The sequence below is a fragment of the Theobroma cacao genome, chromosome 8, assembly GCF_053813885.1.
Source record: "Theobroma cacao isolate CCN51 chromosome 8, ASM5381388v1, whole genome shotgun sequence".
Taxonomy (NCBI): domain Eukaryota; kingdom Viridiplantae; phylum Streptophyta; class Magnoliopsida; order Malvales; family Malvaceae; genus Theobroma; species Theobroma cacao.
This window is the reverse complement of record NC_142646.1, coordinates 2,042,926-2,061,870: the sequence shown is the minus strand read 5'-3', so window position 1 is coordinate 2,061,870 and position 18,945 is coordinate 2,042,926. Positions and strand designations below refer to the sequence as shown.

General features: G+C 32.6%; 2 protein-coding genes and 1 pseudogene across 2 annotated transcripts; 1 reads left to right on the top strand and 2 right to left on the bottom strand.

Moving 5' to 3' along the window:
• Window positions 1-166: 166 nt before the first annotated feature.
• Window positions 167-1,207, bottom strand: LOC148761108 (ferredoxin--NADP reductase, leaf isozyme, chloroplastic-like). The gene is made up of 4 exons (XM_088809168.1): window positions 1,130-1,207; window positions 988-1,050; window positions 647-881; window positions 167-562 (listed from the first exon to the last, which is right to left on the bottom strand). Exons 1-4 carry the CDS (start codon window positions 1,157-1,159, stop codon window positions 405-407), a joined length of 486 nt encoding a protein of 161 aa, XP_088665294.1. The 5' UTR covers window positions 1,160-1,207; the 3' UTR covers window positions 167-404.
• LOC18591567 (ferredoxin--NADP reductase, leaf-type isozyme, chloroplastic) lies at window positions 1,149-3,215 on the bottom strand. The gene is given in 8 exon segments (XM_007017755.3): window positions 1,149-1,180; window positions 1,183-1,207; window positions 1,333-1,386; window positions 1,388-1,425; window positions 2,211-2,289; window positions 2,376-2,509; window positions 2,627-2,861; window positions 2,941-3,215. Coding segments are annotated over 8 exon segments (702 nt in total). The 5' UTR covers window positions 3,046-3,215.
• A 2,974-nt stretch (window positions 3,216-6,189) lies between these two features.
• LOC18591566 (endoplasmin homolog) lies at window positions 6,190-13,079 on the top strand (annotated as a pseudogene).
• Window positions 13,080-18,945: the final 5,866 nt, after the last annotated feature.

Genomic DNA, 18,945 nt, shown 5'->3' with positions numbered 1-18,945 from the left:
AAGGAAAAAAATCTGGGTTTATTTGCTCTTGGCCCAAACTTGATCATGGCGTAGCAGCCGATCGTATTTTATTTGGTGGTTGGTGTTAGAAGCTGGGCTTGAGCATGAAACTGATTGCAAGAGGAATTAGCCTGAATCTAACAACAACAATTGCTAAACTAAAGAATGAACCTTAACATTGCCTTTCCATCAGGTAATTTGATTGAATGTGAGAAGAATGAGCTTCTCGTCACTTCAGATGATGACCAGAAAGTGTCGACTAAAGTAACACAGATGATTAGAAAATGCAATATTACAAGATACAGTGGAAAGGAGTTATCTCCTTCAAATTTGCACTATACAACCTGTCTTGAGGAAAGAATACATGAGTTGAGCTAAAAAATTCAACTTCTATATCAAATACGTTAAAAAATATATGGTGCGAAGTAGTGCAGGAGTAGAGGAAGTGTTGACAGAATGGCAAAATCCCCTGTAGAAATACAATGCAGCCAAGATCGGTAGACCTCAACGTTCCATTGTTCTGCTTTCTTTAATTGTCTCTTGTATTCAAGCCAATCAATACCTGGAAGAAGTAAAAGTTAGAGAAAATTAAATCATATTTATAAGATGCTAAAGTCAAAAATCTGCCTATGATACTTCAACTTACCATTTTTGGCAGCCAAAGAAGTCATGATTTCATCAATTCCCTTCTCCATACCCTCGAGCCCGCACATGTAGACATAGGTGTTATCTTTCTTGAGCAATTCCCATAGCTCTTCAGCATACTGGGCCATCCGGGTTTGAATATACATCTTCTCACCCTTGTCATTTGTTTGTTCTCTACTCTCGACGTAATCCACCCTGAAGTTATCTGGTGCCTTCTCCTTCATCTTCTCAAATTTCTGAGTTGAAAGCATAAGTGAAACAGATAAAAGTTCTGATCCAATATATTCCAGTCTGAAGAAAAGAGAATAAAGATGAATAATGTAGAGGTTAAAGATAGCTTACGTCCTTGTAGAGCAGTGAGCTACTTGTGGGTACACCCAAGAAGAGCCAAGCCAACCCATTAAACTGCATCTCATGCCAAAACAGGTCACGTACGTAACCATAACTTGCTATTTGCTTCGTAAGCGTTAGATATCACAATTACCTTGTAGTCATCATGCTTCTCAAAGAACATCTTCCATAAGAATGAACGGAAAGGAGCAATTCCAGTTCCAGTTGCAAGCTGAAACAAGGAAACCAAGCACAATTATGTTAATACATGCTCAAATATACAAGCTGATAATTATGTTAACACAAAAAGTCCTTATCGACATGATAATCTGGAAGGTGCTAATAACAAAAACATACCCTTATGATGGTGGCATTTGGATCTTTTGGCATAAGCATCTCTTTCCCAACAGGTTCCAGTGATCGTCCCATCAGCACCAGGCTTCAAGTCACCTGAATGAAAGAGATTGTGTTATCATAAAGCCAACAAATTTTCCCAGACTCCATAAGCTTTAATAACAAAAGTATCAACATGACATTTGGATAAAGATTAAACTGATTTGTCATGTCTTCAACCGAATCAGTAGGTGACTTCTCATATTTACAAGGGAGAAAACATTTCAAGTGTTCTTGGTCGCCAGTTTTGGCACCTAAGGCAAAGGGCATCAACCTTGCCAGCTGTTGTGAATCAATCTAACATATGAAGTTATGAAAAAACGAAAAAAAAGTGGGGAGATTTATCCTCCAATATGTTTACAATAAGGGTTTACGATCCATTTATAGGACCTAGAAGCTGTTACTGCGAATAGACTGGAAAGCAAGATGCTTATTTATGTTTCTGCAGTAACTTGCTGCCCGTTCTTACCACTAGAAAAATGACAACCCCATCCATATTAGAAATGATTATATGTAGAGACCATAACTTTTGATAATGCTAACAAACTATAACATCACATAGCTATGTATTTTGAACAGAGCTGGTAACTGCCAAACCAACCTGCTGCAGATTAAACGTATGCAATCTCAAGAAATTAAGAATAACAGTCATTAAGACATTGATCAGATTTGAGACTTCTGTCCTAGATGGTCTCTGGTATATTTTATTCAGGATATCAATCTTAAATATGCTACAAGCATGATCAAAGAGGGGGTTTCTTAGAATAATTACCCAGATGTACTTTCTGCAATGCTAGTCAGAAATACTAAATAAAAAGAATGAGAAATTTTAAAATTCCTACACAGGAAATTTGAGCAAACTCCTTTCACTATCTCTCCTTGTTCATTGGTGTAAACAAGCCTTTTGACACACAAGGAAACCTGCAATTACAAGCTCATCAGTATCAGATTAAATATCAATCGGAATGAAGAGACAAAACGAACTGTAGAAAGCTACAGGTCATTACAGTTTGAGAAGTGCCGAAGTCTCCCAAAGCACTACTGGCGATGGAGTACAGTCTAAGTTTGTGGGGTTTTCCGTTCTTGTCAATACCCTCAGGAGTGACACCAATGGATTGTCCTTCTCTGTAAGGCACTTCCCCTGTTTGCCATCCAACTTCAAATGATCAAATGCAGAAAGCTGACACAAGGCTACCGTCTATGGAAAAAATTGCTATCAGTTATTAAACCAAGCTCCTAAGTTGCTGAAAAATTTCACCTTCAGTGCTAAAAACCATGTGCCAAGTCTCTCCAGGAGCATCATCTCCAGTAATTTTGGTGTTGAGAAGGCACTTTCCAATGTAAGGATTCTTTGGCTTGAACTTGTTAACAACAACACCTTCGTCATCTTTCTTGGAAACTTTCACTACTTTTGCAGGAGCCTCCGTAGTGACCTGAGCTTTAATGGAAACCACATTTCCACCAGCGCTGACATTCCTGGAGTACCATACACTCTGCAGAAGAAACCATTAGACATAAGTATCAGAATAAATCATTCAATGCAAATCTGCTTTCTCCATTAAGCAATCATACCTTGTTGAAGTTCATTCTTTCAGATATAGTGATAGAGCTTTTAAATGAAAGAGAAGATGACTTGGAAGATGGGAGAGATACAGCAGCATTGACGGTCAGTGCCATTGTTTCTCTCACACAAAAGAATCACAGAGGCCTCTAAGCAGAATTGAGGCCTTGAAGTGGAGGACGAATTGAAGTCAAGTAGAACCAACAAGAGAAAGAACACGACAAAAAGAGGTGAAAAAGAGGGATGAAGAGACAAAACCTGGGAGAGGATTACGTTTTGGGTGGATGAGTGAGGTGGACAAATTCAGCGGCAGTAAGAGTATCTGGTTGGAAAAGCATTTCAATTGGTATTAAATTTTTAGTTATTTAATAAGTATTTAATTAATTGCCATAAATTTTGTTTTCTTATATCTTTTTAAAAGGTAAAAAATAAGTAGTAAAAATAATAAGCAAATGTAACCTAAGTTTTAGAAGTTTTAGTTACAAATATTATTTTTAATCTATTTTTTGTACATTACTTAAAAATATTTTAAAATAACATATTGTTTTGAAATATCGTTTAAAAATTTAAAAATTTCATTTAATATATTATTTTATCTAATTTAAGAAGAAATAATACTTTAATTATAGATTTTTTTTTTACAAAATATCACTTTAACTCGTAATTAAGCAATCATTAATATTTTCATTTTATATAATAAATAAAAGTGGTAGGAGTACGAAAACATGGCAGTAAATAAGTAATCTTCCTTGGTACTCTTTTTTTAGTTTTCAACCTCTCAATGTCACTTTAAGCCAAGGTGAAGTGATGAATTATGTTTTGGAAAAAGATAGGGTAAATTACACTGATACTTTCAATTTAAAATTATAATTACATGTGGATTTATTAGTTTTTCAAAATAAAAAATCTGCAAAAAAAAATATTTTTGTGACACATAAGTCTTGCTATTAGTCAATTGTCAATGTTTTCGCTAATTTAATAACGTGATAATATTTTTAAAATAGTTTTACCCTTTATTAATTTTAAAAATTACTACTATATAAATTAATTTTTTCATTTTTAAAAGTTTTATCTCTTTAAATAAAAAAAATTTCTTTAACCTGACCACGTGCAATCGGCTCTGGTGCTTAACTCACATTTCAATATACAACGCAATATAATCAATGTACGCTTAATGATTGAGAGGTTAAACTAACATGGTCTCACAGATTGAGACCCGGGATTCTGAGTGGGTGGGTTTCTAAGGATAAAAAGGAAAGTTCCATTTCAATATACAACGTAGTCCAATCAAAAAAGAAAGGACTACTAAAGCATCAGTACGAGACGGTGGGCATTGATCCTGTAAGTGGGTTGGCTACCCGTACTGCAATGGTCGCTCGGATAGGTTACGGTGACTATCCCCAGAGGCCCAAAACCCTGGTAGCAGCAAGTCGAGTGAATGATGGTTGCTCCATACGGGAGGGAATACTAGGGTTGTTAGGGGCGTTAAAACTAAAATAAGTTTGAAAGTTGTAGAGAGGATAGCGAAAAAGGCGTTAATCAAGAGAATACCCTATACATGAAAAGGGCTCAGAATAGACTCTTTGTTGAATCCCCTCCCTCAATTATTATAAAACAAACAACAACAAAAATGACCTGGGATTTTTGAAACAAAAAAAAAGTTTATGTTTTAAAATTTTCTATGCATTTGTTCTTTCATACTTCCCAAAAACATTAAACCTCTCTTAAGCCCTAACGATTCTAACTTTCTCAACCATTGCATTTGAAACGAAAAAAAAAAGTTTCACTCTTCTGTTTTAAAATTTTCTATTCATTTTGTCTTTCATACTTCCCAAAAGCGTTAAACCTCTCCTAAGTAAGTTTTTCTCTTTAGTTTTAAAATTTTCTATTCATTTCTTTTTCATACTTATCAAAAACACTAAACTTCTCTATGGATTTTAGAATCATTCGTCGCATATTTAGGTTTTTGAATCATTGTGTTCTTCTTATTACTTGCATTCTCATTTTGACTAAAATATTCTTGTTGTCAACCAACAACAAGAAATATAAGAGTCTTAGTCATTAATCTATCTATTTCTATTATCTTGACTTTAACTCATATTTTGTTAACTTATCATTATAATGTCGCCCATGGTGGTGACTCTATTATTGTTGGAGAAGAGATAGAAGGTGTCGTTGAAAAGGCATAAGTTGTGATTTCGCACGATTTCAGTTTAATTTTTAAATATGTTGTGACTTCGCACGATTTCAGTTTAATCTTTATATATGCTGTGACTTCGCACGATTTCAGTTTAATCTTTATATATTGTGACTTCGCATGATTTTAATATAATTTTTAGTTTCTCAATCTCTATCTTCCTCAGCAAGTGTAGGTCTAATATTTTTTCTACTGTTAATGTTCAATTATGAAATTAGATAAGCATTGACTTGTATTATCCCGTTATTTTTTGGAGATCTTTTTAGCTTGACTACCTGTCGAAACTCCAAAAATATTGATTCCAATAGCAAAACACTTAATTTTATGAGGGTTTAGGGGTTTAGGGTTTAGGCTTGACCCACGTATTGCAACTCACAACTCAGTATTGTGCCATCATATTTTTTTATGTTTAGACGGGCTTCGCGCATACAGTCTCCTTCAGTTGCTGCAGCCACTAGTTTCTCTCTAGTGTTTTAGGGTAAAACCCTTCTGAAATCTAGCTTCTTATGCCAAAAAGAGTCTTCCACCAGTTTCGGATGTTAGACTTGTTATGGCATTTTAGCTTTTGATATCAAGAAATTAATCTTCAAAAAAAATTTCTTAAGCCCTAATGGATGCAAACATCATTCGTCGCATTTGAAGTTTTTCAATCATTCTATTCTTCTTATTACCTCCATTATGATATTTACTCAAATATTCTTGTTGTCAATCAAAAACAAGAAAGATTTATTTTCTGCCAAACCACCAGTTTTTTATGCTAGATTTGTTATGGCATTTTAGCTTTTAATTCAAAAAATTTACGTTCAAAACAAATTTCTTAAACCCTAATGGATGCAAACATCATTCGTCGCATTTTGAAGTTTTTCAATCATTATATTCTTCTTATTACCCCCATTTTGATATTCACTCAAATATTCTTGTTGTCAACCAAAAACAAGAAAGATTTATTTTTTACCAAAGTTATTGTTACTGTATTTTCATGGTTGGCATTACTACTAGTTATATTGAAAATACCTTTCTATCCGGGTTCTATTATTTATTCAAAGAGGTTGCTTGGCTAAATATGTATGAGATATTTTTACATGTAGAAGATGTGAGAGCGTTAACTGCTAATCTGTGTATTTCTGTTGCCTTGACTTCTGTTCACATCCTCTTGGATTATCATTATGATGATGAAATTGACCAAATATTTGTTAATCTATTTGGAAATGGGCTTGCTGATGCTCACGATTTTATCCGAAGGGAAGAAGCTGTTCATAACCCGGATGACGCTATTCTCGATGTTGGTGAGCATAAGACTGTCGATGGGGTAGCCCCGAATGTTCATGACCCACTTGCAATTGGTGACACCACCGACAATGCAGCTGATGACGGGGCAGTCTTGAATGTTCGTGACCCACTTGTAGTTGGTGACCACATCTACAATGCGACTGACGACGGGGCAATCTTGAATGTTCGTGACCCACTTGCAGTTGATGACCAAGGTGGTGTCGTGACTGTCGACATGGTAATCCAGGGTGGTCGTAACCCGAATGCAGGTGTTGTCCAAGATGGTGCCCCCACCAATGTGGTTGTGCCTCATGCTCGTGACGTAGTTGTTCAAGCTGGTGCCGAGGATGCGGTTGCTTCGGTAGCTCACCATAGTATTGTCCAAGTTGGCGATGCTACTCCCTTTAAAGGTGCAGATGTCATTTCTACTCCCGGTGAAAAAGGAGCTATAAATGCTCTAAAGGTTGAGGAAAAGATTAAGGGTTTACTAATAGTCAAAAGGTTGGTATAGTTTTGTTTTAGAATAATGTTCTTCTTTTTTTAGCTTTATTTGTTATATTTTGAAGAATGGAACCCCTTCTCTTAAAAGACACTGTTACGTGGCAAGGAATTTCCATTCATACTCTGAATCCCTAAATGTTTTTGGTTTCTTTTATTTTCAGAGAATCGAAATCGAGTTCTTCGAAATTACTTCACAGTAAAGCTGAGAAGTTTGAGATCCAAGCTGGGATGTCTTTGTTTATGGATATTATTATCAATTCTCTTTACAGCAACAAGGATATTTTCCTCAAAAAGTTAATCTCCAATGCTTCTAATGTATGTTCTCTATCTTTCTTTTGTTAATTGTTTTAAGTTTATTTTTGAAATGGATTTTTTTTAGTTTAGGCGTTGGACAAGATTAGGTTCTTTTCACTTACAGACAAAGAAGTTTTGGGTGAAGGTGACACTGCCAAGCTGGAGATCTAGGTTAATGCTGCACATTAGAACATTGTTTTATATAATATAAGTATAGAAAACTAAACTCGTGTTAACCAATAATTTCAAGGACAATTTCTGTAATGCTATAAAATGAGCATGTGAATGTAGAATTTTTATAATGCTATAAAATGAGCATGTAAATGGAGAATTTCTATGTGAATATTGATGCATGTAAAGTAGTATTATAACTTTTCTTAGCCTTAAAATGCAATGGCATTGCAAATTAAGTAGGACAAAGAGAAGAAAATTCTTTCACTTCGTGACAGAGGTATAGGAATGACCAAAGAAGATTTAATCAAGAACTTAGGAACAATTGCGAAGTTTGGACCTTTTGGTAAGTAAATCCTAGGTTTATTTGCTGCAATTGGTATTGTTAAAGCAGAATAAAATTTGATTCAAGTATTAATGACGTAATAATTGATTTTTTTCCTTTGTGTGTAACATTTGTTGAGAAAATGCAGAGCAGTGGAGACCTTAACCTGATTGGTCAGTTTGGAATTGGGTTCTACTCTGTATATCTGGTGGCAGACTGTGTTGAAGTCATTAGTAAACATAATGATGACAAATAGTGAGTTTTCTGAGTTTAATGCAGTTGTTATAGAGGTGTTTGATTGATCATTAAATAATTATTTAATGAATATGTTTTGATTTTCAAGTATGCACGGGAATCAAAAGCTGATTGGGCATTTGCAATTTATGATGATACTTGGAATGAACCACTGGGACGTGGTATTGAGATTAGATTGCATCTCAGGGATGAAGCTCAAGAGTACTTGGAAGAGGGCAAATTGAAGGTTGGTATAACTTAAGAGGTCTGCTGGGTTTTGTTGTGGAAATTGGCCAAGAAACAATAAAGATAAAACCTAGAGAAATTAAGCAAACAAAAAAACACAAGAATTTATATCTTTCGGCCTTTTGCCTACGTCCACGGAGTGAAACTGTTCTTTCTATTACTGAGAAATTAAAGTACAATAAATTGACCTCTATGGTTCCCCAAACCAACCAAAGATCCCTTACACACTCTTTCTCAATAACCTCTTAAGAACACTCACTCAAACCACTATAGCTCCACCTAGAGCATACAAGGTGTTCTCTCTTTAGAGCTTTTAAAGCACTTCTTGTAATTCTAAAGCCTAGAAATTCACTTTTATAGTATAAAAGTTCAAAGTAGAATGTAATTAGGACTCAATGTGGAATAAGAAGTTTAAAATTATATAACTACTTAATGTTGTACACAAACAAGAATCCTAATCAAATAAAATTTAGAATTCTAGTCAACCTAAAACTCAACAAATCTCCACCTTTGACTTGAATTCAAACTCCTTAAACCTCTTCCACCAGTAGCACTTAATTGTAACTTCCTAACTTCACCTATTTTCTAGGACCTTGAACAACTCTCTAAGCATAAAACTTTCCAAATCATTGGCCTTTATAACTACCACGACTACACATACTGAATCAAGCATGGTCCAACACTCGATTCCATAAAATGGCCAATGCATCTGTGTAGCTGTCAAGTCAATGGCACTAATTGACTTCGAAAAGGGACCTCGACGACCCTTCCAATTCACTACTGGCAAGATTTTTCATCCTTTCACCATCATCCACACCATGGGAATCTTTCATCACCTCCTCAGCAAATGAAATCTCACTTTGGAAGCTACCATTCCCTGTGCACTGTTCCCATCCTTTCGAGACCTCACATTCTAGACGATACAAGCCATTATGCAAATTTTCCCTCATCAGGACCATGTCGCCTTGTGTGACTTTTACCACTCAATCACAAGCAAAATATTCATACCCTTTGGAGTCTAATAGGCTCAATGATATTAGATTCTTACGTATCTTTGGGACACAGTCCACACCACCCAAAGAACGCATAACCCCATCAAACATTTTGATTTTCACCACTCCAAGACCCATGACTTTTACTACTGACTTATTATCCAAAGTCAAATTCCTAGCCACTTCTTCTTGAAGTAAATCAAAACAATCTTTTTGATAACATATGTGAGAACAAAAGCAGAATCTAAATACCAATCAGAATTTGCATCCATATTTTCTGAGATTGTAAGGACAGCACAAGCATCACCTTCAGCAACGAAAGCACACTCACCTTTATTCTTATTGTTTTCATTCTCTTTTATAAGATAATCCCTTTTAATATGTCCATACCCTTTGCATTGAAAGCACTGAATATTGTTGGATCTAGACTTGCCACCCTTAAATCCCATACCGGTTGACTTCCTCTTACAAACCTTAGTTACCAATGCCAAGCCACTTGGATCTCTATCCCCTTCCTTACTTTTCTTTCGGGCTTCATGAGACATTAATGTTGTTTGTGCTTGTTCTAACGTTATTATATCCATCTCACATATCACAGATTCCACAAATACCTCATAGGAGTCTGGAAGCGAAGCTAAGAACAACAGTGCCTTTTCCTCTTCCTCTACCTTCACATCAACCTTCTTCAACTGATCAATGATCCCATCGAATTCATTCATATGCTTCATGAGGTCTTCATTCTCCTCTATCTTTAAGCGATACAACTTTTGCCTAAGCTGCAACTTGTTGGAAAGACTTTTCGTCAAGTAAATCTTCTTTAACTTTGCCCACAATCTTGGAGCAGAATCCTCATCAATAACATGGTTGAACATGTTATCTCCAATGCAAAGCTGAAAAGTGCTCACACATCTTTGCTCTAACTCTGCCCATTCAACATCTTTCATGTCATCTGGTTGTCCTTCCTCCTTTCCTAGCAAAAGGTGCATTAAATCTTGCTGCACAAGGAGATCTTTCATCCTTCTCTATCACTGCGTAAATCTAGTCTTCCCATCAAACTTCTCAATTGAAAAATTCATAGAACTAGTGACTTTTGACATCCTTGTCGAATCTTGAATTTACCGAACCCGAAGCTTTGATACCAATTTATTGTGGAAATTGCACAAGAAACAATAAAGATAAAACCCAGAGAAATTAAGCAAACAGAAAAATACAAAAATTTATGTGGTTTGGTCTCTTACCTACGTCCACGAAGTGAAACTGTTCTTTCTATTACTAAAAAATTAAAGTTAAATAAATTGACTTTTATGGTTCTCCAAAACAATCTAAGATCCCTTACACATTCTTTCTCAATAACCACCCAAAAACACTCACCCAAACCACTCTAGCTCCACCTAAAGCAAAAGACAGAGTTACAAAGTGTTCCCTCTCTAGAGCTCTTAAAGCACTACTTGTAATTCTAAAACCTAGAGATCCACTTTTATAGTATAAAAGTCCAAAGTAGAATGTGATTAAAATTCAATGTGGAATAAGAAGCTTAAAACCATACAACTATTCAATATTGTATACAAACAAGAATCCTAATCAAATAAGGTCTAGAATTCTAGTCAACTTAAAACTCAACAGGTTTATTTGTGAATTATTTTATCTTTCATATTGCCATCCTTTGTATTTTTATCTTCATACACTTGTAGTTTGATGTATTATATAAATAATAAAACATGCTGTGGTTTTATCTGCAGGAATTGGTGAAGAAATATTGTGAATTCATCAACTTCCCCATCTATATCTGGGCAAGCAAAGAGGTTGGTGTTGAGGTACCTATCAATGAAGATGAGTGGAGTGATGAGGAGGAAACCAGTATATGTCACTGAAAGCCAGCCTGTTATTGTTAATTTAAGACTTGCTGATATGGTTTTCTAGCCTATTAATCTTTATTTAGACTTGCTGATACCATTTCCCCTTAATGCTATAAGAGTAACCATGGTCTGATCATCTTTTTGTTTTTATTCTTTTTATTGCTACAAACAGCTGATAGCACTTCTGAGGAAGGGGAAGATGAAAATGCTGAGAAAAGTGAGCATGAAGACACTGAGAAGAAACCAAAGACAAAGAAGGTGAAGGAAACTTCTTATGAATGGGAGCTTCTGAATGATGTTAAAGCTATATGGTTGCGCAGTCCAAAGGATGTTAAAGAGGAAGAATACACAAAATTCTATCACTCTCTAGCAACGGTAATTTGCCATAAATTTCCTAACCTGAAGAACATTATGGAGAAGTTTCCAACCTTCACAAAGTATAATTTCTCCTTATTTATTGTTTGTATATTTGTGTTTCTCTGCAAGAGTTTGGTAATGAGAAACCCTTGGCCTGGAGCCACTTCAGTGCCAAAGGTGATGTTGAGTTCAAGGCTGTTTTGTTTGTGCCTCCTTAGGCTCCTCATGAACTGCATGAGATTTATTATAACTCCAACAAAGCCAACTTGAAGTTGTATGTTAGACGAGTTTTTATCTCTGATGAATTTGATGAGCTTTTACCAAAGTATCTTAGCTTTTTGAAGGTAATTGAAGATATTCTAAGTTCTTTTAGTTGACTTGAATCTGCACCAATGAGGTTTTTGAGACATTTTTTCTGGTTATCTAATAGGTTTTTCAATGAATACTCCATCGAGCAGGGTCTTGTTGATTCTGATACTCTACCACTCCATGTATCACGAGAGATGCTACAAGCCCGCAGCAATTTGAAAACGATCAAGAAGAAACTCATTAGGAAAGCCCTTGATATGATTTGTAAAATTGATAAGGAGGATTCTGATGAGTCCAGTGGCAAACATGAGAAAGGCACGTTATAACTGCTTTTTTATACTGACTTGGAATTTGATTTACAAATAATTCTCCAGACTATGACCTAATGACCTTTCCAAAATGAAACTCTTACAGTCCAAGTGTTTTCTGGGATAGTATTGACGCTGAATATTGATGGTGATGCAGAAGTTGAAAAATCTGGTGCAGACGATGACAAGAAAAAGGGTCAATATGCTAAGTTCTGGAATGAGTTTGGAAAATCCATTAAACTTGGTATCATTGAGGATGCAACCAACAGAAAACGCTTGGCAAAACTCCTTCGATTTGAGAGGTATTTGACTTGATTTATGTTTTTTCCCATTCGCATTTAGTTGTTGAGGCAATCTTTAATTTCTTTGACTAATGGTATATGACTTGATTTATGGTTCTTTGACTAATTTATTGGGGCAATCTGCTGGCAATGACGAATGGTATATGAATTACATGCAGCACCAAGTCAGATGGTAAATTGACTTCGCTAGGTTAGTACATCTCTAGAATGAAAGCAGAACAGAAGGATATTTTCTACATTATAGGCACCAGCAAGGAACAGTTGGAAAAATCTCCACTCTTGGAGTAGCTTAAGAAGAAAAATTATGAGGTACTGCAAAACATTTGTTGTTAACTTCAGATATATATATTTACTTGATTCAAAACCATCCTTTTCACATCTTTTCTTCTATTTACTTTATTTCTCTAATATGTGTTTGTCTTGTTTTCATATGTGTTAAATGCCTTTCTGCTTGTAGGTTATTTTCTTCACAGATCCTGTCGATGAGTACCTGATGCAGTACCTGGTGGATTATGATGGCAAACAGTTCCAAAATGTATCCAAGGAGGGCTTGAAAATTGGGAATGTAGAAGAAACGGAGACCAAGACAGAGACAAAAGGAGCAGGTAGTCCAAAAGGTGAAGCTGAACCAACCAGCAATGATGTAGATACAAAGCCTTCTGATATCAAGAATGAATTGTAGATGGTCTGAAGCCTCGGGATAGTTTTTTGTTTTTGTGCTCTGATCTCTTAAGACAACAGGAAGAAACTGCATCATGATGCATTTTAAGTCTGAAACTTCAATCAAAGAAAACATTAGAACCATAGTTGCAGGAATTTTGTCTTTAGCATTTAATCTATGTCGAGAGGTGCCGAAATTAAGCTATCCATTTTTTTTTTCTCTTTTAATGCATGTTAATGTTTTTCAGATTTTCACCTATTGATGGTCGTTTCTCATTAACTTCGTTGGATATGAAGTGGGGCGAAAGCCTCGAGACATAAGGCTTTCCCAAGTAGGTTTGGTAGTCATACGGGCTTTCTCAGGGCATGGCTCTTTGCACTGGTTTTCAATAGCCGAGGGCCATGAGGCCCAATGTAGGATCAGGGGAAAATTCCTTCCCTTATCTTATTTCTGAGTCTGCTAAAAGTAGACTTAGGCCTTCTTCCTTGTGTTTGCTTATTACTGGATCATTACGTTTTTCTTTTTCTTGGACGGTTATGAATTTTATTATCCGAAGGCTAAGTTAACGATTTTTTTTATCTTCCTGGAACATAAAGGAATCCTAAATCTGTATTGATGATAAGCTAACAACACGTAGTCTTCGTCAGCAAGTGTAGGTACAAAGTCTTTTGCGGTGCTAGCGATAGATCATGAAATTAGATAAGCCTTAACTTGTATTATCTTATTATTCTTTGGAGACCTTTTCGGCTTGATTGTTCGTCCAAACTCCAAAAATATTAACTCTAACAGCAAACCACTCAATTTTATGAAGTCACTTTTACTGTTTTGCTGTCGCTTCTAGTCCGGATATCTATGTCCAGCCATTGGTGGATTCGCTGATAAAGCCCGTGAGTGGAAACCCAAAGAAGGCCTGCCTGATAAAACAGTTTAACCAGAGGGGTTAAATAATTAGATTGAAGATATCTCAATTTAGTTGTTTACTAATTATTTAATTAATTATTATAAACTTTGTTTTTTATATTTTTGGATAAAATCTACATATATCCTTTATGGTTAGTTTTTTACCAAAAGACAATAACAATCTTTCTTTTATAATTTTTTTATTTTTTATTTGCTTAATCAAAAAACCATTTGAGTGTTTTTGGATTTTTTATGACTTGTCTCACCCATTTTTATTTGATTTTTTAAGTATTAATATAAAAGCCATTTAGAGAAGCACATGCAGCAAGTGAACTTTAAGACAAGTATACTCCTTTTTTTTAAGTTCTAAACCTCTCAATGTCCCTTTTAAACCTAAGCAGGCATGTAGGGTGAGATGATGAATTTCGTTTTCGAGATATAGATAAAGTAAAATATCAAAGCAATGAATTTCGTTTTCGGGATAAAGATAAAGTAAAATATCTTTGTTAAAAAATTTGTAAGGAGAAGTGATTATTTAGTTTTCGTGATAAGGATAAAGTAAGATATCTTTGATAAAAAATTTATAGGGCAAAATGATGAATTTCATTTTCCAAAGGAAAGATATCTACCATAAAAAATTTTAATAAAATTAAATGAGATGATAATTTTATTACTTTAAATTTATTTCCACAATTAAATTTATTGTGACAATGATTCAATTATGAGTTTCTTTTTAGTTTTTGACGATAATAAAATTAATAGAACTCTTTAAAAAAAATTAATAGAATTAATTGAAAATTTGAAGTGTTTAGATACACTGTTAAAAAAAAGTTTTAGAAGATATACTGAATATTAAGAGCCTGTTTGGTATGATTTTTTTTAGCTTAAAAGCTATTATAAAACTCTTATGAAAAATGATAATTTTTAAAATTAAGTTAAAATTATTTAGTAAATTTCTTTTTATAAGTTCTTTTTAATAAGTTATAATTTTGATTAAATTATCATAAAGGGTATTTTTTTTAAAAGGGTAATATTATAATTATTTTTAACAGATAAAAATATTTTTTAAATAAAAATTAAATTTTTTTTATATTTTTTAAAAAAAAGAGAAGAAAAAGCTCAGGAAGTTTTTTTTTGAAAATTTTATTTTTTTAAAAAAAATTACTTTTTTTAATAACTTTTCAAAATTTATATTTAATCTGACTGTTTTATTGTTATTGTCATTTCAATTGCACATGACAATAATAAAATGCAATCGAATCTTGTCATTTTTATTGCTTCTACATCTTTTTGAAAATTTTATTTTTAAAAAAAATTACTTTTTTTAATAACTTTTTAAAATTTATATTTAATCGTACTGTTTTATTGTTATTGTCATTTCAATTGCACATGACAATAATAAAATGCAATCGAATCTTGTCATTTTTATTGCTTCACATCTTTTTTAAATTTCAAAATATTTTGTTTAATTAAGGATGGAGAATTGGAAGAACATCCGCTCTGCTTACCCTGTAAAAAAATAACAAAAGTTGAATTCTATTGAAAAATAGATATAAAATAAATATTATAAATTTTATAGAATTGAAGAGTTTATCAATTAATTCTACCAAATCATTCAATGTACCCCTAATATTTAAAAAAAAAAAGAGAGGAAATATTTGTTATTAACAAAAATTGTAATCATATTATCATTGACTTACAACAATCATAAAAATAAAAAATATACAAACGATTAGGATAGGCTAATTAGTATATGTATTTATATCAATTTTAAAACAAGATTCTAAATCTAAAATACAAAATTGAAGTATAAAGAGAGATAAAACTTAAAAAACTATTGCAATGAAAAATCATACAAATATATGTCCGGACAAGGTTAAATAAAAAGATCGTATAAAGAAAGATGAAACTAAAAAAACTATTACAATGAAAGCATACACCTCGGCAGGGTTTGAAGGAGGCAACTCGTCCTTGAGACTCATCACTCACCACAATCAAGAAATCGGCTTAAGGCTGTTGAAACTATGGGTGTTGGTGGTGAAGAAAACAAAAACAAAAGAACCTAACAATGCACCCTATTTATATTCAAGCATGCGGCGCTAAAAGCTGGTAGAACAAGTATTCCTAAACTCTAATGCCTAGGTCATCATATTTGATGGTAAACGTTTTCACCTTCCACTGGAGCCCGTGACTAAGGCCCAATGAAGGCCTTTGTGTTAAAGCAGCTTTCAAAAGCGTACTTGAAGTTTGGTCCAATTCAAATAAACAAGCAAACAAGCTCTGGCATTATCCTTGGGCTGTGAAAATTAGATTAAAGTTCAACATTTGTGCTATTTCAAGGGAATTGTAAATAATAGAACTCGTTTCCCCTTCATGGATATAATTAGTAAGTGGTTCTAGAATGTTGGTATTTTTTATGAAGCAAATAAATAAAACTTTGGTTATTCTGTCCTATACCAGGTGAGTTAGATTAATCGAACGAATATATAGTATAATAAACGAAAAATGATTAGGTTAAATTATTCTTATCCTTTTACTTTATTTGTTTGGTAGATCTCAAATAATAGAATAGATATGAGATAAATAATGGTAGTTGTTTTTTTTTTCTATTATTTTTATTGTTGAAAATGCGCTTACACAACACAACAGAAAAGTTATTATACGCCAAATGCTAGATGAAATTAGTAGTAATTTTTATCTCACCCAGCTTAGTGTTCTCGGATATATGTTGGGTTTATTATTTTTATTATTTATTTATTTAATCAAAAAATTGAGCACTTTTAAATTTATTTTTTTTTTACTTTTCTCTCACTTTCTCTCCTCACAAATTTTTTTTTTTAAATTGTTGCATACACGTTAAGGTTACAAATAAAAAAAAAGAGAGAGAAGACATTTAGAGAAGCATTTGCAGCAAGTGAACTTTAAGGTAGGTAGACTATTTCTTTTAGCATGTAGGGCGGAGGGTAGGCATGTAAGTTGACGTGATGAATTTCGTTTGCGGAGTAAAGGTAAAAGTAAGATATTTTTTATAAAAATTTTTAATAAAATACGATGAAATGATATATTATTATTTTAAATTTATTTCTACAATCAAATTTATGACTCGTTCTCATGGTAATAAGGGACGGAATTAATCAACTTTTTATTGGACAGTCAAAGACAAAGGACTAAAGGTTAAAAATTTAAAAAACGAATAGGTTGAACTTAACCAATAATTAAAATATTTACAATAAATAATAATTTTATATAATATGTAAATCAAGAAAAAAAAAATTTAAAATAGTCTTTTAGGAAAGTTGTTCTTAACAATATTTATTGGATTCAAATTCATTGATTGTTAACTTTGTACTAAAAAACATCCATTTCATCAAGTTGGAGTTTTAGATGTTTTGATTCACAGGCTTGGAGGTTCAATTCAAGTGTAAGAAAATCATTTGGATTAGAAGCAAAGCTACAAAATATTTAAAGGGGGTCAAACCAAAAAAAACACTAAATAATCAAAGAAAACTTTATATATAATTCAATTATCACTCATCTAAAATATTAAATAAAATTCACAATACATTTAACATACAAAAAAATTTATATTAACAGTAATGATAGTATCATATATTTACATATGAGACTGAATAGAACCATTAAAAGAGTCTCTCTCACTCTCTATATGCAAGAGTAGAAGAAAAAACAAATTTTCAAACTTAAATGAATAGTCTCTTTACTTTGTATGTTCTACTTCTCCTTTTACTTTCTATTTGTCTCTTAAATTGTTAATTAACGTATTGCGTTATTAGGTTAAACTATTAAGATATAATTTGTTATGATAAGTTGTTAGGTTGGATTGTTAAGATATAATATGTTATGATAAGTTAGATTTATATTAAAATTTAATGAGTTTGGATTACTGCAGTCACTTTTAATTTTTTTAAATTTGATAGGCTTAACATATTAGTTTAAAATTTATTTGCTAGGCTTAACTAGCAATATGTTAACCATAATGGTTCTAATTTTATTAAACAGCTTGAGGACTAAAAATAATTATTAAATAAAAAATTATTTTGAAGGCTATTAAAAATATATAATAAATAAAATTGTATTGAAAGAAATGTAATTATTTTATTATATCAATTTGTATGTGTACCCTTGTTACTCAAATTTTACAATATACATGCTAAAATGCATTGGTTACTTTGACTAAAAAATGATATATTAATGAAATTCTAAGCAGCAATGCAACATTGCAACTTATATTTGATAATTACATAATAATTTATTTATTTTTAAATATTAAAGTCATAGAAAATAAAATTTGCATAACAAAAAAAAATAACATCACAAGTATAAGATAAAATTCACATATGACATAATAAAAAAGAAAGAAAAAAAATATGATTGATGTTCGTAGGAATTTGTGAAAAAAAAATCTATAGAGATTTAGAACATATGAGTAAACATAATAGAAATAAATAAATAAATAAATAAAATAATATTATTATTATAAATAAAAAGAAAAAAAAACTTTAAAATTGAATCAATCATATGAAATTATTTTGTTATTATTTATTTATATTAATTATTAAATAAAATTTTATTTTGAAGGGGTCATTATGAAAATTTATAAAAAAAATTTAAAAAGTTTATGTAGTATGTAAAAAAGCCCTTGTCACATAAAGAGGCTTCACCCCTGATTTGGAAGATTTGCATTTTTTTCTTTTAAAGAATTTATTCATTGTTTTCAACTTATTCATATTTTAATCAATTTTAAAAAATAAATTTAATGTAATTAACATCTAATATTATTATTTTATTATTGATGGAGAGGAGATATAAGGCTGAGCTTGCTGATGCTCAAGAAGTTGAGCTTGTTGATGCTATTACCGGCAAGGTTGCTATTGCCTCGGTTACAGTCGTAGGTAAGCTTGCTGCTGCCTCAGTTACCGTCGAAGGTGAGATTGCTGGTGAAAGTGAAGATTGTATGGTCTATTAGATCAAACCTTGATTGTATGGTCTATTAGATCAAACCTTAGATATTTATGCTTGTTCTTTTGTTTGGTTTAAAAGGTAGAATTGTGTGAATATTAAGTTGTTAAGGTGTAT

What these genes read in the sequence shown, in the direction of transcription:
- LOC148761108 (XM_088809168.1), bottom strand. Translation starts at nt 1,159, where the DNA reads ATGTTCTTTGAGAAGCATGATGACTACAAG. An exon ending in AGAAGCATGATGACTACAAG is followed by an intron (nt 1,051 to 1,129) that starts GTAATTGTGATA and finishes CATGAGATGCAG; the next exon opens with TTTAATGGGTTGGCTTGGCT. An exon ending in GCTCACTGCTCTACAAGGAC is followed by an intron (nt 882 to 987) that starts GTAAGCTATCTT and finishes CTTTCAACTCAG; the next exon opens with AAATTTGAGAAGATGAAGGA.